This window comes from Cylas formicarius, unplaced genomic scaffold (assembly GCF_029955315.1).
Source record: "Cylas formicarius isolate icCylForm1 unplaced genomic scaffold, icCylForm1.1 PGA_scaffold_6__28_contigs__length_40554024, whole genome shotgun sequence".
In the NCBI taxonomy this organism is placed as follows: Eukaryota; Metazoa; Arthropoda; class Insecta; order Coleoptera; family Brentidae; genus Cylas; species Cylas formicarius.
Window position 1 is genome coordinate 27156727 of NW_026844347.1, and position 27120 is coordinate 27183846.

At 32.2% G+C, this 27120-nt stretch overlaps 1 protein-coding gene across 1 annotated transcript; it reads right to left on the reverse strand.

The window, feature by feature from the left end:
- Positions 1–3228: 3228 nt before the first annotated feature.
- Positions 3229–26882, reverse strand: LOC132703177 (uncharacterized). The gene is made up of 36 exons (XM_060672307.1): positions 26819–26882; positions 26715–26764; positions 26076–26225; positions 25072–25178; positions 24929–25019; positions 24520–24705; positions 24359–24428; positions 23518–23644; positions 23063–23233; positions 22941–23009; positions 22710–22878; positions 22405–22584; positions 22170–22327; positions 21502–21704; positions 17538–17728; positions 17060–17166; positions 16919–17009; positions 14799–14984; positions 14679–14748; positions 13922–14048; positions 13698–13868; positions 13552–13644; positions 13294–13462; positions 12460–12639; positions 12038–12194; positions 10085–10272; positions 9435–9541; positions 9029–9119; positions 7134–7319; positions 6944–7013; positions 6023–6149; positions 5794–5964; positions 5460–5528; positions 5237–5405; positions 5010–5189; positions 3229–3811 (listed from the first exon to the last, which is right to left on the reverse strand). Exons 1-36 carry the CDS (start codon positions 26848–26850, stop codon positions 3651–3653), a joined length of 4824 nt encoding a protein of 1607 aa, XP_060528290.1. The 5' UTR covers positions 26851–26882; the 3' UTR covers positions 3229–3650.
- Positions 26883–27120: the final 238 nt, after the last annotated feature.

A 27120-nucleotide genomic window follows, 5' to 3' on the forward strand; every position in this document is an offset into this window, starting at 1 on the left:
CGTTCGTTATTAAAATGATGTAATTCAGCTCAAGAAAAAATTTCTCTCTGTGTGGTTTGTTTTGGTACGAGCGGAGTTTGTGTTTAATGTTGCATACTATACTGTTACTATAACAAGTGCGGTAAACGACATTTGACTCACGAGTTTATTTGACACGAGCGGAGCGAGTTTTTAATAAACGAGTTAGTTAAAAGTTGACCGAACGTGTTGCATACTATACTTTTTCTGCGACCGTTAGTTTTTGAGTACATTTTCGCAAAACACGAGTACATTCACTGACATGACCGTCAGAATTGACAAACTTCAAAATTCAAAACGTGGGAAATATCTCCGAAAACATCCGATTGCTCCCAAATCCGAGATGGTAGCAAATGAACGAATCTGCAAATGATCGAAAATCCCGCACGGCGTTCGAGTTCGGTCGGGGGGTGGTTTGTAACAGCCGATCCGCCAACAGCTGAGTCGTGACATATACGTGATCGAGTGACAGAATGTTTAGGTTAGAACCAGCGATTTTTATAGGGATATCAAGTTTGAAACTTATAGGAACACAACAAGTATTTCCTGATCGCCTCGTTCAAACCATTTTTTATTTATAATTAAAAACCGTTTAAAATTATTTATATTTTCACTTTTAATCACACTACTCATTAGAGTGTACGAAAATTTGGAGTGCAAAGATTCGACTGACGCTCACGAGGATCGCTGGCATCCAATTTTTCCGTGACCACGCCCCCCCACACAGAGCCTATAGCAAGTATTTTATATTTTTTTGGGTAGGTAACCTCTACCTTTGCATAAGTTAATAGGAACCGCCAATAAATATTAAATAATAATATATATATCAAAGTGGAATACGTATATAACCTTTCTTGGTAATTTTTGAAGTCTTAAATAAATATATTTGACATTTATTAAAAAAATTACTGGCAAATCCTAATAAGGTAGAAGTTACTTTTGTCCTAAAAATCAAAAATATTATAGTATTTTACTTGGACAAGGCACTGTGGATTGTACGTCAAATGTGGATGGAAAAAAATTATGGAGGAAATACTGTTTTGGGAATAATCATTAAAATGCTTGTGCTTAAAATTTTTGTTTCATTTCAACCATTTGAACAGTTTTACATCATAAAAGAGAACAATCAGTACAAATATTTTCTGGTACACTAATTCAACAACAAAAGATTTGATGGGGCCCCTACGGACATTTATGGACCCCTCTGGGGCTGTGAGTCCAGAAAGCAGGTCCACGATGCTGTAGATTTAAAGTATTTTTGTATCACCATAAGTACATTCTTATGTGATTCTCATGTGGCTATAGGAAATGCCCTATCTTATTTGTAAAGTAGGCTAGGGGTAATAAATGTGTGTTATCCCAAGGCTCACTTGCAACTGGCTAGAACAAATTGCACAGTGCATTCAGTCAGCTTATAATCAGTTTTATTCCCATCATCAGCTGTAAACCCTACCTATTTTGCTAAAAAATGAATTTTGTTGTGGACATTATCATTCATAAAATTTTTATAAATTTGATTTGATAGACGTCAACTTTTACCTTAGCCGGTGGCTGTAATAAATAGGGGGCGATAATGACAACAAAATATTTAAAAGATACTCATTTTTCGATAAAATTAACCTATATTTTTTTGGAAACAATAATTGACCGGAATTCATGTGTCCTGTGAGGACTTAGCAACCGATGTACCTCCTGTATCTTTAAAACAAGCACCGTTTTCTTAATTCGTATTCGGATTAAATCTATCTAGCATCAACTGTCAAATTGCAAAGTCTGCCTTTTGATCATCTGCTACATCGAGATACCTCGCTAGGCGAGATTCACCGTGTCTTTCCGAAACTGGACCGAACGTCGTTCGGGATTTTCGATCATTTAAACATTCGATCATTTGTGGTGTTCCTTCAAATCCGTGCGGTAAAATCCCGGAAATGTCCGAAGTGGCTCGGATTCATGGGAAACGAAACTGACGTGGTAAAGTGACGCTTCCCGCACGCTAGATCGGTGGGTAATTAGGTATTTTACAGACGGGAGTAGAAAAAATATTTGGCTTTGCACCTTTTTAGTGAAGCTTCAGAATCAAAGCCTCTACGCCGTACAGAAGTATAGTAAACACGAAACCCCTAAATAATCTAGTGAGGTAGGTTGAGATTAAGACTCTCGTGTAAGTATCAGAATGATGTTCTGGCCTCGATCCTACATTCTATCTCCATGATATGCTTCCAGTTCTCATTAATGATAGTTTGCTCAAGGAGGTTATGAATAGGCCGGTGTTTGCCAATAAATATGAGTTTTTGTCGCAGACTTGTGTTGTTCTGTTAAGAAGCTCTAGTAAGCTAGTAGGTTTTTTTGCGCTGTGAGCAATAAGTAATGCTGCCGACACCTAGCCGACTTTCAATTTCGTCTGATACGCTTACAGGCACTATATTTTCCTTCTGGTTTCAACAAAACTATTCGTGAGAAATTTAGGTCCCAGTGATTTTAATTATCGCTAAGAATAGTTTAAGTTTAAATTTAAGTGTGGGAAATAACGCCCAAAATTATCAAAGGAACCATTGTTTTGAGAGAATTATTGAGAATTTTCTTGTTTGGTACTATTTTTGAGTATTCAGATGTCTTAGATAGCAATAGATGACATCGACTAATTTTTGTTGAGTTCGTTATGATGTTATCAACAATTACCAACTTGACCGCCTTGATCGTTTTGTACTGTTGTTACTTAATTATTTAAACCAATGACTATTTTTTACCTAATAGAATGGAATGGCTTGTATTTATGTGTTAACAACTTTACTACGGTAAAATAAAATCCCAAAAAATTCGCACAACCGGTGTCTTCGATTTAAGGTCAAATTTCATCGTAAAACAATAATAAGTACGATAAAATTCATTTTATTATTCTATTTTCTCAATGGTAGCTGCATATGTAGACCTTGTTGTGGCCTTAATACAATTTCTGCATATTCTTCTAGTGTTTCTGGAGTTTCCAAGCATTTCACTTTGTACTTTCTTAAAATTGTTGGCAGTAACGTTTTACTGTTCCTCGTTCCAAACTTCAAAATTGAGAAAAATTTGTAAACAAAGCTTAGATTATAGTTCCACAGACGACGAATGCCGTTTAAACATCGTAGGTTGTTATACATTTCTGCAAAATTCTATCCATTTAATTCCAGTAAATTTTGTTATTGTTGGTTAAAAAAACACTCAAACATATCGTAATTTATTGAATATATTGAAAATATCCCGGTTTTTTATGTCTAGAAATCTAAGCCCGGATTGGGCAATTTCCTATTCTCAATTCGTAATCCATAATTTGAGATACTAAATAGATAATAAATAAGATCGGTTATACAATTCCTTAAATCCTAAAAGTATTATATTTTAAAATACGACCTATTGGTTTGAACAGATCCCAATGTCCAATACACAATTTTCTAAAAAGTAAATACATAAAAAATGGTCTTATGCAAAACTGAAAATTGTCAAGTGTCAATTGTTAATGAAAAATTGGAAAAAGATGTTTTAAACTTGCTAATACGTTTGCGATTCAAAATTGCAAAAAAACATAGTTGCCTAATCCCAACCTTAGACTAATTTCATTAATCGCATACAATTGATCAGTTTTAAAACAGTTATTATTTTCTTAGTGTTAATTCTAAACGAACGCCATTCTGGGGCCTAAGTACTATTTCATCGTATTCTTGCAGATCATCCGGATTTTCCAAACATTTCACTGTAAATTTTCTTAAAATTGCCGCTAATAGAGTCTTGCTGTTTCTTGACCCGAATTTCTGACCTTAAACAAAAAAAGAAAACAATGAGAAAATTAAGTAAATTCGCCAGAGTGCTTCGCTTGCCGATATTTTGCTTGCATTTGGTTTTTTAATTATGATAATTTTGGACATTTTGATTTACGGAAATGTAAGTGATAACATTTGAGTAATTACTGAGTGGGTTTAATTTCTTTTGTATCCTTTTTTAAGTCCTCTAGGAAAAAGTTTATGAGGCATTCTTTTTTCTAAATTAGTACAAATTAACCACTATTGTGAATCCAACGATGTAGTTACATTGGAATAATGTCTCTTGTTTGACAAATAAGATAATAATATGCACCAGATTTAGTTCCTCATCTTGTTTTCATAGATCTACAGAAGGCATATCACACGGTTTTAGGGTAGGGTTTTAGAAAACAAGGTTGTCGATTGTGTATTAAGTGGATTTAATGTAATAAAATAAAGGGTGACGAGGCTGTTCGCCAGCTTCTACAATTTCCAGTGGAAATCCCATAAACCAAAAAAAGTCAAATTTCTCATAAAACCCACAGGCATTACATTTTCTTTCAGAAATCGACATTATATAAAAAATAAAACTATGGCACTCTCAAAAACGAAGCATTTTATATGACGCGTTGACTTTTCATTATTGATTGGCAGTATTGAAGGGCTGAATAATAAAATCGGCAATCAGAAAAGTACAATTCGATTGTTATCTTGTAGATTAACAATATTAAAAGAAAAACAACACACAACATTTGAGAGAGAAACACTTAAGTATATAAAAAAAAGAAAAAAAATACAGTACCCAATTTTTTAATTTTATAGGAATCTAACTCTTCAGGAGAAATGTTAATATTTGTGTAGTAAAACTGCTGTTCTATCTATCTATTTATATTATTGTGAACTTCATCTTTCTCCATTCTCATTTTATTGTAAAAAGTCATTACCAGAGCGGAGTTTGCCTACTAAACAAGAGGCAAATAGGCCGACTACATTCCCTCTAAATTGATCTCTGAAGGCGAAGCTGTGCACAACGAAGTTGATAAAGAAATAATGCAATAACAATAGATGAAGACTTTTATATAGATGTAGAAAGAGCCTGCCCAAGTGAGTATACGTTACTAAAACTCACTGAAAAAAAAATTAAACGACCACCAAGGATCTCGCTTGAGCTCCGACGTGTAGGAAGGTTGGTTATTTCAAGATTTAAGTGCATACCTATGCAATTCCGAGAACCAGCGCTGAACGGTGCGAAAGCATATGGATGTCTTTTGTTTGCCACTTCAGCTAAAAAGCGATCCGGATCAAAACGATCTGGTTCAGGCCAATATTCGGGGTCGTGATGCAATTTATATAGTGACAAGATAACACCGACCCCTGCTGGAATACGTTGTCCATCTGAAAACAAAAGTTTTGACTTACGTAGATAGAAGACAAATCCATACCGATAGTGATATCTTCCTCCAAAATTCTACCAATAGAAGGAACAAAAGAAAACTTTCTTAAAGTTTCTTTGATCACCCTGTCGAGATATTCCATGTCGGCAATGTCTTGTGGCGTAATAGACCTTTCTTCGCCGTTGAAGATGCCGTCCAGCTCTTCTTGTACTTTGGCCTGGAATATTGCACTATAATGTGTGAAAATACAAATTCAATATTTTTCGTTTACCTGGATATCCAAGTAATTTCCTAAAGCGAGAAGGGTATACATCACCGTAGATGCAGTTGTATCTTGACCCTGAAAGTTATATCGTATATTTCTGTCATTTAGACGTGTCTGCTATAAGGAAATATAAGCGCTGGATATAGATTTGAGGTCTATGCAGAAAATTGTGCATAGCATTATGACCGAAGAAAGCAGCAGTCGGAAGATTTAAGCGGAAATTGGGTGCATCATATCAAATCATATCTCAAAATTTGAAAAAGTTATATTTTGTTGAAAATTATTTGCATTTACACAATAATTTTGATAGTGCCCATATTTTTCGATTTGCAAAACTCACAGCAAACATGAACGTGTTTACTTCATCGGCAATTTGTCTATCAGAGAATTTATTCTCTAGTTGATTGGCTAGCAAAATGTCCAAAAACGCCAACTTCTCCTTTCTGCCTAGCTCGTCGATTTTTTGCTCAGTTTTATGTTTCTGGAATTCTGTTCTCCTGTCGTTTATTATCTAAAATTAGGTGTCTCGTTATATAATTTTATCTACATGAAAGCAGGTTGTAATTTACCTTGTACGTGGTTTGCTCGACAGTTTTTAGACAACTGTAATATTTTTTTCCTTCCTTGCTAGATTTGAAGACAAAGTCAAATGCGTAAAATGGATTGTTTCCTCTATTGGCCACTCCTTCACATAGCCTACACAGAATTGTGGTAATAATTGTATTATTTAGAATTATTGTACGAAATTGTTTTAAACGTAGATCTTACTACAGAATATTTAGACATATTGAAATATAAAATATTGGTATTTCTCCAAAGTTATCTCTTTATCAATTTAACAAAATAGACATGAAAGAATTGTAGAAATTAACAATCTTTAAGTAGTTCAAAATTAACTACAAAAACGTGCATCGACTCTTGGTAGGCAATTAAACATTGTAAATTATTAGACAGTACAAAGAATAATTTTTGTTTTGGTATGTACTCATATCAAATATGATTTTAATGATATTTTATTTATGTTGCAGATAATATCGTTCATGCGAGTATATTATGCACAGTAATTTATTATACTTTATTGGAATACTTTACAAGGGCTTCAACTATTAAGAATTATTTCATCAGTTTATTTATGATGTTTTATTCCCTTTTTCTTAAATGACGGCTTTCGTTTCTCTTTTTGCAGTACCAAAACTCTTAATGACAATATGTTTAATATGGTTGGTTCATTTGTACCGTTTTTCCCAGATAAACACTCAACATAAATTAAAATAAGCCCAAGTTAAACTCAAAAATTGTAAATATAATACGGTTACTATCACGTGATGAAACGAGTTTTTTCTTCAGCGAATTTAATAAATTAAATTATTGGAAATGTTAGACACTGATTTAAAAGAATGCATGCTTGGGCGCTTCTAAATGTTAATGAAAATAATAATAATTTGGTGTATAATGTATGTAATATAGTCTAATTCTATTTATCTACTTACCCAAATATAGCAACGGCATAATCGGAACTTGGATTTTTGAGGCAATCGAATTTTACCCCCATCGCAGTTTCTAAAAAAACATGTAACTGAAAAGTAGCTCATATCTTCCGAAACCAACAAACCATTATGGAATATGGGGAGTCATTTAATGTTTCTCTAAGATTAATACAAAGAATACAGGCTTTCTCACCTGAAATTATATCTAGCGCACATCTAGTAATATAAGTACTGGCGTCGAAAGGCCCTTTTCCAACCTTTTCTTCAAATATTTCCACCAGTTCTGAGGCTTTCTCAGAAAAGACTTCCGAATATTTATCCAAAATTTTAAAATGGAATGCAGGAGTCAAAAGTCTCCTATGCTCTTTCCATTTGTTGCCTTAAATTGAATAAAACGTAGTTAACTCATGTCATTCGCTGCAGTATATGAAAGAGCAAGGCTGTAAGGAAGCAATTTGTGCATGGTATAAAAGAAGATATGTGCTAACAACCAGTCAGGTATTGTGAGTTTCATATCATTTCTGGTACAGGGGCAATCCATTATAATCCTCCTGTAACTTGTTTATTTTACATTTTAGAAATAGAAATAAAAGTTTAATATATAACTTGTAGAGTTACTAATATTACATATTTATTTATATACAAGGTGTGCCAGAACAGCATAGTATATCAGAGTTATATATTATTGTGTGTTGATTTAAAAAAAAAGTTATTTCGTGGCCTCATTTACTTATCACATACATTGAATATTATAATTATTCGAAATTCAATAAAGGTTTTTTTTTCACTCGCTGAAAATGCTGAAAATATAAATAGGCTCGGAAGCGAATAGAAGGAAATACATAGGGAGGGTAGGCATACATGGAGAGAAAAACAAAGCATTGCTTCTCAAATCCTGATAGAAAATTAAATATAACAAATTTTATATTACTTAGGTAGGTTTGTTAAACAACTGGTTTAGCGAATTAGATTAACATAACATTTTAAATATTTTTAGAAAGTCTATTAAATTCCAAGCTCGAAGGTGTTATCGATTTTTAGAAGAATTTGGAAAACATTTGAAAAAATTCAGTAGTTTTGTAGATATATCTTTGGTCCCGAAATTTTATGAACTGACGAATCATCTTTCGCCACAGCAGAAGTGCCCAGTCAAAAAAACTTATTGGTCGGTATAAAATTCGGAAAAATATTTAGTTGTTAAACATTCTAGACATTGATCCTTAAACGTTTAGTATGTGGTTTCAAAAAAAAACAAATTATCCAATCCATTTTTTATAACTCGGCAATGACTGCAGAAATCTATTTATTTAAGATTTTTAAGAGAACCTATCTTTTAGAAACATCAGAATCAATAAATTAGCGCATCTGGCAACAGGATATTTGAATACATATCCAACATGGATTGGGCGATAGGGCCAGGCAATAGCCCAGTTCTTATCCTACCACCTAGTTCATTGTGGGAGTATTAAAAAAATAATATTGACAACATTAGGAGTGACCTAATAATATTAATGATTTGTTTCTTTACTGAATAATTAAAGCTTTAGATAAATAAATTACTTTTTATTGCATTTGTATTATCTATATAATATATTTGCGGACTCTATTTGCATTTTTCTCTTTTTTTTTATACAACGATTATTCATTTCTAAACAATAATATTATTAAAGATTTGCCACAATTGTCATAATTAAACAAAAGACGGGTGACGCCACGATGCATGACCAACTAAATGACGATCTTATTTTTGACTAGTTCTGGCCCTTAAGGTAAAAAGTAATTATAAAATGATATTTGTTTTTGAAATCAGCGGAATGGAATAATACACAGAGCTAACAATTTTGTACACAAATAAGTATGTAAAATTCAATCCACACATTAAACCACAAACTTTTGTATTAAACTTTTTTTTGTAAAATGTAAAATAACTAAATTAGAGGGGAGGTCTAATATTTCTATGGATCACTCACTGTCCTTTTACTCAATAACGATGGTGACTTCAACAAATGTTTGTAACTAATTGAAAACTAAAAGGATATGAAGACGGGAATTTGCTGTGCACTTTTTTGTAAAACTTTGGTTACCCACCTGATGCTGTAATTAATCCCTCTCCTAACCATGGCATCATGTATCGATAGAATATTCCCTTGTTTACGTTAACGTGACTTTTGAATAGGATCTGAAAATTTCGTATCGATTTCGTTTAAAATAAGTTACAACGAAAAGCCGCTTTTTTTTATCTCAAAATAATTACTTGTGGAACGCATGAAGTGCTAGGAAACTAGCAGCATAAACGGTCAGTTTAAAACATCTTGTATACGATTATCTTTCTACGACTGCAGAAAATAAATACTAAAATGTGATTTTGATTGTTTTTAAGCTCTCAACTTTGGCAATATTGTGCAAGAATTTCTAATATTACAATTATAAATTAATTCAACATTCACATACCACGTGTCACTTCGAATCGAATCGAATTTTTAGTTTCATTTACCTCAAGATGATCAGGTTTGGAAAGTACGACAATGGGGTTAAATCCGACCCATACTCGCATCACACGACTGTATTGTTGACCCCACTTTTTTATTATGTTCCATCTGTCTGCAAAATTCGATTAAATCAGGCAAAGAATAATTCGAAAATATTAACAGTCTTTTTAAAATTTCTATTATACCACAATAATATTTTGCAAAACAAAAACAATTTTATTTAAGAAGGCACTGTGATCCATTTGAATTTTAAATGTCCTTGTAAAATATGCATTTTAATCCGATGTTCAAATAGATTGTTATATTAAATTTAGCATACATTTGTGGGATTTGTTTTCACAAGTCTATACCACAGGATTCACAATCAACACAATCACAATGTCAACAATGAATGGGGCTATAAACTAAAATTCGAAAATAATCACATGAAAAATTTGGAAAAGTACTAATATATTTTTGTTTTTTTTTGCTATTGCTTTGGAAAATAAAATTTGTCTCAAAATACAATTTTTGATGCTTAATATATTAAACAAAAGTTTTAAAATGAGCCATGTTATCAATTAGTACGTCTCCATCAAGTTAAATACAATTAGAGTTATTGGGTGACCTTTAATTCAAATATAAAAACGAAGATTATGTAAAAACATGTAATTACCTTCTCTTGGCGCTACCAATAAATCCCAGCCAGTACCAATTAAAGGATACCACGTGGGCCCCGGAAAAGCATCTACAGCTTCAGCCAATTGCTTTCGCTTTTTGTAAAATTTCCAAACTGGCAAATATACCGCTACAGTGAGCAAAATAATTCCCAGGGCAACCCAAATGTCCGGCAGCGAATCCATGCTGCAATTAAACAACAACAACATACCATTAATGATCATTTAATGTTATACAGTTTACTGTAATTACAGCAAATCAAGTATATGTATAAAAATTGCAAAACGTGTTTGTGCGAGACTGTATATAATATTCTTCTCTACTGATGTCCTTAAAACATTCTCCTGGTGGGATCAGAATGTAAATGGTAAGAATGGTAGTAAGTGTGGTAAATATGGAATCACATAAAACGATTCGTGAATTTGAAACATGTTATCTAACCTTTTGTTCATGAAATATTAACAAGATACGAAGTAAAATTAAAGGAGACAACCATTTTAAATGTTATAAGTTTGTAAATATAAATATTATTAAAATTATATATTAAGTAATTAACAACGCGGTATGCGGAAATCATTTCATTTATTTATTGTTAAAATATTTTCAACCGAACTATTTTTTCGTAGATACATAATAAAATTAAATTTTGGAGAAACATATAACGATTTTGGTTATCGTTAGTTAGTCCGCAACAAGATACATAGCCTGACCATTCAATCAAAACTGCACAGTAGAATAAGCGCAAAACTTACCTCAATCAGGACATAAAGACGTAAATAAATCAAAAGCGGTAAGCGTTAAATTTCCGTAAAGAGCGTGTGATCACCCACGACCCACGAGTAGAACTAAAAATGATCTCCGCTGATGAATGCAGATATAATAAATATTAGCAGGCGCGCAGTAGCCGCCGTTGGAAAATTTTAAAATTACTTGTTCATTATACGAGGAAATTGTTGTGAATACGGAAAATTATAGCAGTAAAATATAATTGCATAATTAAACTTAGCGTTTGATTTAAATATGTTCAGTGTTTGCGGCGGCCAGTTCGAAGGCAATGGAACTCACTAAATACACCAATATGGGATATTGTATAGGTGCTAGATGTCCATTTTATTATCCAAACGTAGATATTATATTTAATTTAATTTTAAATGGCATAAAGGAATTAACAAAAATCTATAAAAAAGTTTATTGAATATATTAATGTTCACTTTTTACCACAAATATGTAGCCTCAGTAAAAGGAACGAACAGGGCTCATATAATAAAAATATATAATTTAATATATATAAATTATTTATTTTAATTTATAAAAATATCAATAACAATCATTCAACCATTATTTCTGAATGATTTATACAAATGAGTTGAAAAATTAATATATATCATTTATTGTATTGAAAAATTGTAAACCTGAAGCTAGAAAAAAGGTAGAAATAATTCAATGGATATCTCAACTCCGCAACTCACTTGCCCTAACAGACAGGAGGCCAAGGGTAATCACATGACCGTTAGCCAATACAAAACAATATTAATGAATGGTTGGGTTCCTTTGGTTCTGGCGATAGAATGGATTTTCCATGATGATATTCCGCGGTATCTGCTTTCCTTTAATAGGTCAAAAGTTTTACGAATCTTGGCAAATGCACTTCCATTCACGTTTGCATTTACTACAAAGGAACTTACCTATTTAATGTGGGAATAATGATTCATTCAGTGTACTACACAATGGAGCACTACAAATCTAAATGCTATAGAAATTGCCTAAATCTTTTATTAACCTTAGCCTTTGAGTATCATCAGCAGATGACATTAACTAGTTATACATCGTTGGTTTGTCAATTTCTTTCAAAAACGAAATACCAATAAAAAGGTTTACTATTTTATTAAGATTTATTAACATTAAATAAATAAATATAACTAATTGTGACATATAAAACAGTGCTCATTATTTTCTAAATTCTAATTGTAGATGTAAGCCTTTCTGGGGTCTTAATACAATGTCCATGTACTCGTGGAACGTCTCTGGAGTCTCTAAACATTTCACGTTGTACTTCCTAAGGATTGCTGCTAACAGGGTTTTGCTATTTCTTGTTGCAAACTTCTGACCTGAACAAATAAATGTTACTTTTCGAACCGCCACGTGCAACTAAGCAATTTATATGTATCGATAATGGAGTTTTGTAAAAATGCTGGTATATTCGACAACCAACCAAATTTAGTTGCTAGTCTTGGTCAAACCGTTTATTGTAGTAGAATTGTTTGGACATAAATTTTTAGTTTTGTTTCTTTTTTTTGTTAAATTTCTTTCATAATCGTGGATGGTGACCATTCTCAGTCTATAATGCAATATCTATGCAAACATGGGACTTACCTATGCAATTTCTAGCACCTGCACTGAATGGTACGAAAGCGTAGGGATGTCTTTTGGCAGCAACCTCTGGTAGAAAACGGTCAGGATCAAATAGATCTGGTTCTGGCCAATGATTAGGATCGTGATGCAGAGTATAGATCGACATTCCAATTCCAACTCCTGATGGAATCTGATGTTCGTCTAAAATTGAGGTAGCATATATAAATGCGTTATAATTAGGTGATCATTAACAATACTTTGTGTTGTTAGTGTCTCTCTCTCGCTCTCTCTCTCTCTCTCTCTCTCTCTCTCTCTCTCTCTCTCTCTATATATATATATATATATATATATATATATATATATATATATATATATATATATATATATATATATATATATATATATATATATATATATATATATATATATATATATATATATATATATATATATATATATATTACTTATAGTTCTATGTAAATAGGTTTCCGACTTATTTTTAATATTTTTCATCTAAATAGAAATAAATAAATACTTAAAATAAAGCCTGTAAATAACATATTTATATATGATATAAGTAAATATCTTCTCAGCAATAATTATAGCAATTTAAAGCTAGCGAATAAATACAAAATATTTAACAAAAAGAGGAAACCAGCACAATCATTACGGCTGCAATATATGCGCATTTATTAAACAAAATTAATTAGAATAAATGTTTTCATACAATATAAATAGAATATATAATAAATAGAATATATATATAATATAAATAGAAAATATAAGAGATGAAAATCACACCTATTTTAAAATATTGCATATCGATTCTCAAAATACATAAATAATATTCCTTACCAATAACTAACTCTTCATCGAGCAACCTGCCGATTAACGGTATAAACGAAAACTTTCTTAACGTTTCTTTGATGACCCTTTCCAGATATTCCATGTTGGAAATGTCCTGAGGAGTTATAGTTCGTTCTTCGCCACCAAAAATGCCATCTAATTCTTCTTGTACCTTCACCTGAGTAAGGAAAATCATCAGAAGTAACTATATTCCAAAAAGGTTGTATTTTTCATAACATATGAAAAATGCAACCACAACAAGTTTACGTTTTGCCAAAGAGAAACATTTACTTGGATATCAGGATTGTTACCCAATGCGAAGAGGGCGTAAGTGACAGTTGATGCTGTAGTATCTTGACCCTGAAAGTCTTACATGTTTAATTTCTTCCAAATCGCAAGACTTCTTGTCTTACCGCAAACATGAACGTATTTACTTCGTCCGCTATTTCTTTGTTGGTAAATTTGTTTTCTTTTTCGCTCGCCAGCAAAACATCCAAAAACGCCAATTTTTCCTTTCTCCCTAGATCATCGATGTGTTCTCCAAATTGGCGTTGTTCGAATTCTGCTCTTCGTTTTTCGATTATCTAAAAATCCGATCACAATTACGTATTTAAGATAATTTAGTTCGGTTTTCTACCTTATTCGTAGTATCTTGAATAGTTTTTAAATAGGTTTTAAATCGAGTTCCTTCTTTACTAAGCTTAAATATTAATTCGATGTTCAAAAGCGGATGGTCGATTCTAGTACTCACGATTTCACACAGCCTACAATCATTTATCAATTTATATATTTTATTATTATCAATCAATATTTAACATATTTTATATAGAGTCCTCCGAAAGAAAGAAAATACCCTAATAATATTGTTTTTATTTTATTTAACAACCAATTGTATTGTTAAATTTGTTTCTGATTTGTTTGTGAATTAATAACGCATTGTTAAGCGTTCAATTATTTCCATTGCATCAATCTGGCAATGGCTTAGACGATGTCCTTGTGTATTCTTAAAATTTTTAGTTACTGTTGGTTTTCATAGACCTGCTAAGACGGTGATTACTTGGTTGAGGGAATGCCGCGTTTAGTTAAAAAATTGTCGGGAGACAAAATACCCAAAAGTTCTGTGATAAGAGCATTTGGGCAACCATACTTAATCTATACTACTTCACTTTTTTGTAGAAACGATTTCTATTCACGAATGTGTAACTTTTGTAAAATAACTTTTAGTTCGACTCAAAAAAGTTTGTTGTTTAAATAAATTACATAATAATAAAAATTAGGTTAGTGGGGTGTCTTCAATAAGATGGGTTAATAAATATAAAAACATTACTAATAAAGGGAATTTTGTTTTTTTGGACATTTCTGTATTTTATTCACATATCCATATTCACACTTACCCGAATATGGCATTGGCATATTCACAAGTCGGATCTTTGAGAGCGTTAAACTTTACACCCATTGCCGTTTCTAAAAAACACGTTATTGTTTCATTATTAATTTATATACGTTTTACATACCCGAAATAATATCCAAAGCGCATCTCGTGAAATATGCACTCGCTTCAAAATAGCCAGTTCCAACTTTTTCCTCCAAAATTCGAACAAGTTCCGCAGCTTTTTCGGAAAATATTTCCGAATATTTATCCAAAATTTTGAAATGGAACGCTGAAGTTAACAGTCTTCTGTGCTCCTTCCATTTCGCACCTACGAATGGAAAGAAATATATGAGAAAAAAAAGTCATTATTCTTTTTACGGCAAAAATTTATCCTTTATCATCTCAAAATATTAGATCGCGTGAAGGAGCCTTCTTGCGTAATGACGGAAATGTTTAATATTCTTAACTAAAACTTCCAGTATTTAAAATTATTCCAAATAGAGTAATTTGGTTTGAAATTTTTGTGAAATACTTAATTTTTATTGACAAAACAGATTGCAATGTTGTACGTCTTGTTTTTGTAAAAAAAAATGGTTAACTCTACATTCTTGAAAGTTAGAATGAAAATTCAGTCGTGCTCATGAGTGGCGCACTGGCACACACATTTTAATCGTATTAAATCCGCCCTTTAAGTAATAATTAATTTCTGTATGATCTACTGCACAACTTCCCACATTTTTGCAGCAAAAAGTGCTTTGAATCAATAACTCTTCTGTTTAATAAACTGAACTGATTAAACCCTTTATCGTGTCTGAGAATAAAACCTGTTTACTAAGACAGCTACATCAAAATGTCAAAACACACTCACTCACAGCTTAAATGATGCAGTCGCTATAACAAAAACTAACTGGTCTGAATGTCTATTTAGTTGGCAAAAAACGACTTATTGAAATTAATTTAGTAAAGAGATAATTCTATGCAATATTAACGTCACAGGTTAAATGATACAAAAATAATAACTAGAGTCAAAACTTATAAGTTTAGAAGAAATTTACCAAAGCGGCTTTAATTTATTTTTTCATTTTTCATTCAGTAAAACGTACTACAATTTCTGAGAGAAATTTAATTATTACTCATCACAGAAATGGATACAGCCAAAGAGACATAGCCAAAATAGTAAACTGTTCAGTATATCATTGAGCGTTACTGTAACGAAAGTAGGGTCGAGAATAAGTCAAGGGAAGCTCCAAATAAGATCTTCAATGAAAGTGAAGAAAGATGTAAGAGAGGTATCGAATTATCTAAAAAAAAGTGCTCCAAAGATGTGTGTCGAGGTGGAAGGACAGTTTGGAAAAAGGTGAAACCCCGAAACAATTCGACGAATCTTGCGAAAAAATAATTTACATGGTCGAACGAAGATTTGAACTTTTGGAATTCAGTAATATTTTTCAAAATAAACTTATTTGGATTGGAAAAATATCAGTATGGGGAAAGCCTAAGGAAGAATTAAAATTGAAAAATTTAAAAGCTACGGTAAAGCACGGTAGAGGTGGAGTGATGTTATGGGGCTGTATGTCATCTGCAGGAGTAGGTAATATGCATTTCATTGAAGGAAATATGAACCAATGTATGTATTTGGATATATTAAGACAGCATCTGGTTGCTAGTATGGGTAAAAATTATCTGTTCTATCATGACAATGATCTAAAGCACACGTCATTTCGGGTCCGCAGTTGGTTGCTTTATAACGTCCCAAATGTTGTTAAGACACCAGGCTTAAATGTAATTGATAATTTGTGACATTAAAAAACAAAGTAAGTAGTGCCATCATATCTAACAAGAATGATTTAAAGGTAAAAATTACTGAAGTATGGAACATAATTTCCCCGGAGTGTACTAGAAAATGAGTTGAATCAATACCCAAAAGACCACAAAATGTTATCTAAATATTAGTAGGAATATTTCAAATTATCAAGTTGTTTTTCTCTATTGATTTGGTTATATTTTGTTTTGCATAATTTATTTAATTCTTTATTGTTAACTAAGTAAGGCATATTTAAGACAAAAAGTAATGCACATTTTTAGAAGGCTCTTTACTAACTTAATTTCAAATAAAGAGACATTCAAACCAGTTAGTTTTTGTTATAGCGGCTGCATCATTTAAGCTGTGAGTCGCTGTATATTATATTAGCAAAAAATTAACTAAATCCCACGATTGCGATTTTCATATTCTACATAACCATAAGGCGAAGAATCATTTACCATGTGCTGTAAGTAGTCCTCCACCCAACCATGGATATAGTAAGTTGTAGAACTCTCCCTTGTTTATGTTAACGTTGCTCTTAAACAGCAGCTAAAATCACGGATATTGATATGGCATTTATTTAATAGGCAGTTGTTTACCTCGAGATGTTCCGGTTTCCTGATGAAGACCATAGGAAGATGCCCAGTCCATCCTCTTGAGACGGGTCCATATTTTTGGAGCAACAACTTCATTTCATTCCATCGTTCTGAAATGTTGAAAACAAAATCATCATTCACAATGAAACAAATTTGAAAACTAATTAAAAACTTTTACTCTTGTGGTAGATTTGTGTTAAACATTTTTGCAAAATCTGCAAAAAATAAGTTTATTCAGGATAACTAAATTTTTTGAAAGACTCCGTTCTTAATTTAATAAAAACAAGGCAATGTAGCAATAGCAGGTTTTCAAAAGTAATGCACTGCGATTTTGAAAGATTTTCAAGAAACTAACAAATAAAAAATCCCATACGGACAAAAGGACTAATATATAATGTTAACTAATATTTTGAAAACTAAAATTTGAAAATCCTGGAGCAGAAAAAATCTGTTTTGTTAAATAAGTTTACATAATATTTACTTTCTCTCGGACTTTTAAGAACCCTCCATGTGGTTCCAATGATAGGATACCATCTCTCGCCTGGAAGGACGTCTATGGCTTTGGATATTTCTCTTCGCCGTTTATACCAACTCCACAAAGCCGACCCATAAACTATAAGAACAATTGCGCCTATACCTAGCGGAATGTCAAATAGGGATCCCATTTTCGATCTACAACAAATATTGTAGATAAATGCGGTGGATAAATATTTTATTCTTTCATGTCTCTGACTGCGATATTTCCGACGAACAAAGACGCACAAATTATTTTGGAATTTCATTAACTGAGAATATGACTCTAGGTTTCGGCTCTCTGCCAGAAAAATTAAATCGCATTGCATTTACTGAATACATTTTAAAGTCTCGAATTCTCGAAAGAATATTGTGTGCTATTTAAAATAAGCATCGACACGAGTAAAATTCTTGCTAATTTTAATTAGGTACAGTTATTGCGAACCATTTACCGCTGCCAGCAGTTCAATCGTCAAAACTTTCACAGCCTTCATGGCAAAATAACATGTAAAATTGTTTAAGCCATCTTATAGGTACAGGTATTTCTATATCTAGATACAGTGGTAGACAATAAATAATAAAAATTAAATTAAACTCCCAAACCAAAGGCTGAATCTCCGAATCCATGTTATATGTTATATGTTATATTCTATATATATTTTTCATAATTAAACACCGCTTCAAAATGTTAAATGGTAATTAAGAAAATAAATAATAGAAAAATTAAAAGAAATGCTTAATTGTCAATATCTAGCCTTGAAAAAATTGAGTTAAAATATTATACAAAATAAAAATACAGTAAATTAGTACCTAAACATCATTTTTTTCTTTCCTTACTCTAAAGTAAACAATTACGCAGTGATCGTACGTACGTAAAATCTCACTTTAAAACCTTAGGTTCACTAGACACTGTCGCGAGTCACTCCGAGTGTTTTGGGTACTTTAGTCATGGGTTAGGTGTAATCGAATGTTTTCGGTGGATTTTAAACCCTGATGGTATTGTGACTGTAAATTTTAGGAAAAAAAAAACTTCACTTATCTAATTTGAACTATTTTAAAATAACGAATCAATAAAAACTTCAAAGCAGACTTTATATATGTTCCATTCACATTTTGTGTACACAGTGGAGATGTCTGGATTTGAATTTTGTGTAAACATTGTGATATGAATCTTGTTTATTTGTTTACGCACCATGTGCAAAACAGCACGAATAGATTCCCTGGGTCACGTGTGACGTGAATGTCAGAATCAAGAATGTATCGATGGTGAGCTGTGATTAAGTTACCGGAAACATCCGAAATGGCTAGCAACAGCTGAAGTCTTAAAGTGATATTTTACGTACTCTTAATGAGTGCATAATTGGCTATTTTACAGCAGGGAGTAGAAAAAGGGAAATTAAGATTTTAGATTTTTAATATTTGCCAAATTTATTAATAAAACTTCATACCAAAAAGCAATACACACCTTTACTAGTTATGGTTGTGCGAATAAATAAATAGATGACAATGTCCCTTCATAAAATCACTAATGCTTAACCAATTAGCGTAACTTTGGCGCTCAGAAATTCGCAAAGACACGAAACGAGACTAAAATATGCTACAAAACACTCCATTTTTATATATCAAATCGGAATCGATAACGTCTATATTTATCTGATGGGACGCGCGATGACCATCTGAAATAATAAAATAATTTTAGTCTGGGGCTTTTTATTCTTCTGTGGTGTATAATACTAAACCACTAGACACTCCACTGTATTTTTTAATAAATGCACGCACTTTTGCAATACTAGTGCTTGTCTAAGCATAACCCCAGAATCTCATACATTGTGATAGTGTTTAGAACTGCCTGAAATTTTTTCTGAAGATATAAAGTTAGATTTTCTAAAATAAGGGGATATTCTATACTTGGTTTGACATAGGGTAATCTGCCCCATATATAATTAGTAATCCCCGTTAATAATTCATATTTAGATCTAGCGAAATAGACGCTTCAAAGAAAAATACTGATGTTACATTGTTATAAGGTTCAAAATTCAGTTGAATCCAGTCGCGCCGCCACACACTGAACGAGACAACGCGGAGAATTAGGTTTTTAATTTTATGATTCACTGCCAGATAAGGAGAAGTGATCGTACTTTTTGCGTTATTTATTAACAAAAGGTTTATTAAAAACGATCGACGTTTGTGAAATTAGAATTAGTATTCTATACCGGGTGGTTCACAGTAGATGTTATATTAAGTCTGCCGAATGATTAAAAAAAATTTAGACAAGTCCTTGTTAAACAATTTTGTCAGTTTATTTTTGAAACAGCACACTCCTTGTATTTTTTGTTTTTGGATTATCTGTATATACTATCGCTAACATTTAACTTCTTAACTTCTTTACTTCTTTGAAATAAAAATTAACCCCACTCTGAGAATCTGTTGCAAATTTATATGTATATAAAATATTTCTTAAGTATGGGCTGCGAAATCAATGTTGATTTGCTTCCGCAAACTTTTCGAAACCTTTGTATCAAAGCTTCTATTTAGAAACCTTATTTAACAAAACTTAATATTTATCAACTCTAACGCCAACAAAAAGAATGTATATTACATATACTTTAGATACAGCACAGAGAAAAAAATTAGTTCCTGAAAATAAAGCATATTTTTTCTTATTAAATAATTTAATTCGTATCCAGCAATTAAATATCAAATTCGGGGAATTATATTTTTTTTAGTATCTCAACTCAAATATATTTGTTGCAAGAAAATTCTATTTGCCAGGATAAGTCTTACACTATTACAAGAAATATGTTTTTATTATTACAATTCTACTTTATTTTCAAGAAAGTGGGTATACTAAGAACAATTATTATTTATTTGCGAAAACTTTTCTTTGAAGTAACAAAAGTGAAATATTTATTTCAACCAGAGTAAAATTAATTTGCGTTATAAGGAAGTATATTGAATTGAACGAAATGTAGCGAAAGTTGACGTTTCGGCTAAATGAAATTTGCTATGTTCAGGTAGGTTTCTTCGCGTAACTACTTGTTGTGGTCGTGGTGGTCTAAAACCTACAATATCCAGAGATATTTGTTTGCATGACCAAGAGCAATGTGGGTGTAACCTTTGTCATTGTGGGAGCTTCTACAATGGTAAAGGGTTGTAATGTTTTGCCATATTTTTTTACTTTTTCTCTTTTAGTACTTATAGCTCCTTTGATCTGAATAGACGTCTACAATAAGTCATACTCTAAATTTACTTCCTTCAATAGACTCAGCAATATTAGGTTTCCACTTTTTAAGTTTGAGGGATCTATTAAGTATAAAATAATTTAATTTCTATACACCTTGAAATACCGGAAAAGATGTTGCCCTCCCCCTTCAGATAATAATTTATCCATTATCCACATTCACAGTCAGCCTATAACATGGGGGCAATACAAATGGCTGACAATGATAATGCTTCCGGAAATTAGAGATTTACTTGCATAATATAATTTACAAAACTATGGATTATTGAATTAAATATTTTAGTTAAGACGATTAAAGTAAAAATATAATCAATTTTGTCTTAACAAAAGCTTATTTTCTGTGAACGCAATTTTATTGTTGTAGTGGGTTGTTTCGTAACGTTCGTTGTTAAAAAATTTCTCTGTGTGGTTTGTTTTGGTACGAGCGGAGTTTGTGTTTAATAAACCTAAGAAGTTTATCATCATGTTGCATACTATACTGTTAAATATTTGGCATTGCACCTTTTTAGTGAAGCTTCAGAGTCAAAGCTTCTATGCCGTACAGAAGTATAGTAAACACGAAACCCCTAAATAATCTAGTGAGGTAGGTTGAAATGAAGACTTTCATTTAAGTTTAAGAATGATGTTCTATCTCGATCCGACATGTTATCTCCATTATATGCTTCCAGTTCTCATTAATGATAGTTTGCACATAGACGAGCTTCTCAACGAGGTTATGAAGAATAGGCCGGTGTTTGCCAATAAATATGAGTTTTTGTCGCAGACTTGTGTTGTTCTGTTAAGAAGCTCTAGTAGACTAGTAGGCTTTATGCGCTGTGAGCAAAAAGTAATGCTGCGGACACCTAGCCGACTTTCAATTTCGTCTGATACGCTTACAGGCACTATATTCTCCTTCTGGTTTCAACTAAAGTAAATTTAGGTCGCAGTGATTTTAATTATCGCTAAGAATAGTTTAAGCTTAATTTTAAGTGTGGGAAATAACGCCCAAATTTATCAAAGGGACCACTGTTTTGAGAGAATTATCGAAAATTTTCTTGTTTAGTACTATTTTTTGATATTTAGATATCTTACATAGCAGTAGATGACATCGACTAATTTTTGTTGAGTTCGTTATGATGTTATCAACAATTACTAACTTGGCAGCCTTAATTGTTTTGTATTGTTGTTGCTTAACTATTTAAACCAATAACACTATTTTTTTACCCAATAGAAAGGAATGGCTTGTATTTATGTGTTGAAACAACTTTACTACAGTAAAATAAAATCCCAAAAAATTCGCACAACCAGCGTTTTCGATTTAAGAATCAAATTTCACAGTAAAACAATAATAAATACGATAAAATTCATTTTATTGTTCTATTTTCTCAATTGCAGTTGCAGATGTAGACCTTGTTGTGGCCTTAATACAATTTCTGCGTATTCTTCTAATGTTTCGGGAGTTTCCAAGCATTTCACTTTGTACTTTCTTAAAATTGCTGCCAGTAACGTTTTACTATTCCTCGTTCCAAACTTCTGACCTGAGAAAAATTTATAAACATTTCACCGTAGATTAAAACGTCCAAAAATTAATAAAATAAAATTTCAAAGAAAATACCTATACAGTTTCTAGGTCCAGCACTGAAGGGTGCGAAAGCGTAGGGGTGTCTTTTGCTGGCAAACTCAGGGAGAAAACGATCTGGGTCAAATCTCTCCGGATCTGGCCAATGCTCCGCGTTGTGGTGTAAGTCGTAAAGTGATAACCCCATTGTTACACCAGCCGGAATACGATGTCCATCTGAAAATAACCGAAAAAAAAGCGTTGGTTTATTTACTAGCATCCAGTTCTGCTCATCAAGATGGAAATTGTAAACGAGCTTAGAGACCCGTCTATTTAATTTTCCTCGATTGCTTGAAACATACCAATAACTATATCTTCTTCAAGTACTCTAGAAATGTTTGGCACGAATGTAAACATCCTCAAAGTTTCCTTGACGACTCTGTCGAGATATTCCATACTTGAAATATCTTGCGGAGAGATCGGTCGCTCTTCGCCGTGGAAAATTGCATCTAATTCTTCCTGCACTTTTGTCTAGAAAATTCAAATTTTGTAAATTTGCCAATGTAATAGATTATTTCATCAAAGCACCTTACTTGAATATCCAGATAATTCCCTAATGCCAAAAGTGCGTATGTGACAGTCGACGCAGTAGTGTCTTGGCCCTATAAACGAATCCGATTTCATTTCTGCTAGACCGAAAACGCTTTTAGGCTACCGCAAACATGAACGTATTCACTTCATCGGCTATTTCTTTATTGGTAAATTTGTTTTCTTTCTCGCTTTCCAGCAAAATATCTAGAAAGGCTAATTTTTCCTTTCTACCTAGATCGTCAGTGCCCGTTCCAACTTGTCGCAGTTTAAATTCCTCTCTTCTCGTTTCAATAATCTAACAAATAATTTAAATTGTGGGTACCTTTTGACGATACAGGGTGGAACAACAAAAACGTACTGATAACAAGAAAAATGCTAAGAGGAGTTTTTGCCGAATTAAGAAATGTATTTATTTTGTGAGGACAATAATATCAATAATACTTTAAACTTGAGTCTCCTTAGTCGGGTTGTCAAATATACGAAAGTAGGTTAGATTTTTTGCTGATAAGAAATTTTCTTTTCAGTCCTACTTTTTTTATTGAACCACCCTGTATATACAGGTTTACGATCAGTTTTTACCCTATTCGTGGTGTCCTGGATGGTCTTTAAATGCCGACTAAATCTCTTTCCCTCGTTGGTGAAGTTAAAAATAAAATCCAAGCCCAGCAATGGATTATCAGTTCTAAGTGATATAATTTCACATAGTCTACAAATTGTCGAGTTATTAGAATTGAAGTCAGAAACAGTTTTCACAAATCGAATGCAACATCACATTAGCTCGTACCTCTGTGGGTGGATGCCCTCTGTTAGTGAAAAATATTACAAAATGATTAAATTGAAAAAATACGATTTCTTTTATTAATACACTAAACATTTTATTTACTGTGCTGATTGCTGAATCGTATGGTATGGGACAACTAAAAATGTCACAGTTAGGGCGCCCAGACGATTTGGTATTCAAAGCTGTTATTCTTCGATATCCTTAATATCTATCAACTTTTATAGGTTTTTACTACTTGTGGCAATTTTTTTATTTGAAAGCATTTTTATCATCATTAGCTTCGAAATAGGAAGAAATCTGATTAAATTCTCTAAATGTAGTAATCTGGATCTGGTTGGACTGTAAATTTTTATAAATTGAAGCTAGAAATAACGCGGCGATTTAGTAATAATATATTGATGTAACGAGACGAAAAATGACAATCTCTTTTCTTCTTGGCCTACCTAGATGCAGTTCTGACTGTTGACTAGCACAGTTTCGCAATGCTTGACGGCACTCGAGATGCTCTCACATTAAGCAACGACTTAAATGAAAACCAATTTCAATTTGCTCGAATTATCAAAAACTAAAGAGGAAAAATAAAACAAAGACAATTCCGATTGGACGGAACAGGATCACTTAATTTGAAAGTGCACTTACCCGAATATTGCATTGGCATACTCACAAGTCGGATCTCGCAGAGCATTAAATTTTACGCCCATGGCTGTTTCTAAAAAAATACAATAATAAGTTAATGTTAATTGAGTTTACATTTCAGAAATTGTAATAATACGAATAATACGAGTTATACGAAAATATACCTGATATAATATCCAAGGCACATCTAGTAAAATAAACACTCGCTTCAAAATATTCGTCTCCAACTTTCTCTTCAAGAATACGAGCAAGTTCGATAGCTTTTTCAGAAAAAACTTCCGTATATTTATCCAAAATTTTGAAGTGAAAGGCTGGAGTTAATAGTCTTCTATGTTCCTTCCATTTGAACCCTGAAAAGCATTTTTGTCTTTTTTTGGCAAAGAGCAAGTACAATTTAATTCGACTCTGTTCTTCAATTTGGAGTTTAAAACATAATTTTAAGTTTTCTTTACTATCCTAGATGTTCTATGCAGAATATTTTCTAATACAATTTTAATCCACAAAATATTCTAACATAAATTACCAATAAAATATAGACTTATTACCCGATTCTTCGAAGTATCTATGTCTTACCATGTGCTGTCACTAGTCCTTCGCCTAACCAAGGTTTCAATATGTTGTAGAATATTCCTTTATTTATGCTTACGTTGCTTTTAAAAATTAACTGAAATCAAAATTGCAGTTTATAAAAGTAGCAAATAATTATAAAATCTTACCTCGAGATGCTCCGGTTTACTAATCAAAACTATGGGAATATTTCCCATCCACGCTCTCGAGGTGGGACCAAATTGCTTTTGTAACTCCTTAAATATATTCCATCGTTCTAGAAAAATGAAAAGTATGGAACGAAATCAATAAGTGTATTGCAGCGCATATTTTCGGAAACTTTTAATATTTTTCTTGTTTTGTCAAAACACCGAAAACAGGAAAATAAATATATTATATACGGACGCCACAAAAAATGAATAATTAGGAAGTCGAACAATTTTTTGTCTTTACAGCATAAAGATTTAGAAATGCAAAAAATAGTGTTTAGAAAAATGAGGACTAAGACCATTACCATGAAATCAATAAGTCCATTGCAGCGCTTTTTTTGGGAACTTTTAGTATTTTTCTTGTTTTGCCAAAACACGAAAAACACGAAAATAAATACATTATATACGAAACCCACAAAAAAGAATACTAAGGAAGTCGAATAATTTTTTGTCTTTACAGCATAACGATTTAGAAATGCAAAAAAAACAATGTTTAGAAGAATCAGGACTAGACCAATAAGGTTTAGAAAAGCGAAACTCAATTTTATTTCAGAATTTGAAATAATTTACAGGGCGTTCCATTTGAAGGCATTAATCCTAGGTAAATCTAATATAAAAGACCTGCGTAAACTGCAACCAAAACTTTAGCTCTCATTGAGTTCAAATAGCAACCAAATTAAAGTTTCGGTGATGTCATATTTTGGAGAAAAAAATATTAATATTTAGAAATTATCAGAAGCAGTGAATCTAAAAATGTAATAAAATGCTATGCTCCAAAATCAATCAACAGTTCGATCGAGCATAAAGAATTTTTGTTCTCCTCAAACTTTTAAGCTACCATCGACTGTCAATTAACGTGGGGCAATAATTTGACTGTATTATTCTTTTTGTACCAAAATAGTTACTGTCAAATAATAATTATTACGTCTATTAGTAATTTTTACTAAATTTTTGTTTGTATTTACTTTCTCTCGGTGCCACAAGAAACGTCAATGAAGTTCCAATGATCGGATACCACTTTTCGCCTGGGAATGCATCTACCGCTTTGACTATTTCTCTCCTTCTTTTGCACCAGTTCCACAAAGTTGATCCATAGACAATTAGAAGAACCAGTCCTAAACCAAATAAAATTTCGCTTAGGAAGACCATTTTTGATCTGTCATAAAACGATTGGTTTTCTTAATACAATTTCTTATAATTATTATCATCTGGAAAGCAGACAACCAAACAAATTATTTTCGTCGTTGATATAATTTATTTATATGTTCGCACCGATAAGACGAGATAATTATTGATAACGGGTCCGTGTTGGTTAGTTTTGAGTTTATTTGCTGGCATTTTTTTCTCAAATTAACACGGGATAACATAATGAAAAAATAAAATTATTTCTTTAAATGGAACCCTACGATAGCGCAGAAGGGCTAATGAAAAAAGTTGTGTCTATTTATATAAATGACAGAATGAGGTCTTGCCGTTGTTTAATTACTTTGCAGACCAATTTCACAAAACACTCCTTCAAACATTGCGTTCTTCAATTTATTAACTCAATCTTTTATTCAATAATTACACTAAAATTAACAAAAACCATAATTTTTTGCTCTTACCTCCACCTCGACGAATCGCGACCCGATTTGTCGAGATACGGATGCGGCACCTGTGGCAAAGGTTTATTATCCGGTACATACGGGAGAGATGAATTTTTCGTTACATTTCCCAAACGCGAAATCCAAATCCAAACATTTTAAAAAAAGATTTACTTTCTGGCTACGCTCGGTCTCAAATCAATAAGGCAAATGCGAAAAAATAGTTACGCGGTACGACCTTTACTGTCGGGTGTGCCAAGTGTTGAGATATGGCATGTGAAGAAATGTTGGACTTGTATTATTTAATTGATGTTGATGATCCGTTTGTTTTGTTTTCTTTATCGGTTAATATCGATAATCTTATTTTGAAATTTTATTTTTTCTTTACTCCATCTGCTGTTTTAAAAGGTTCTTAATAACTTATTTA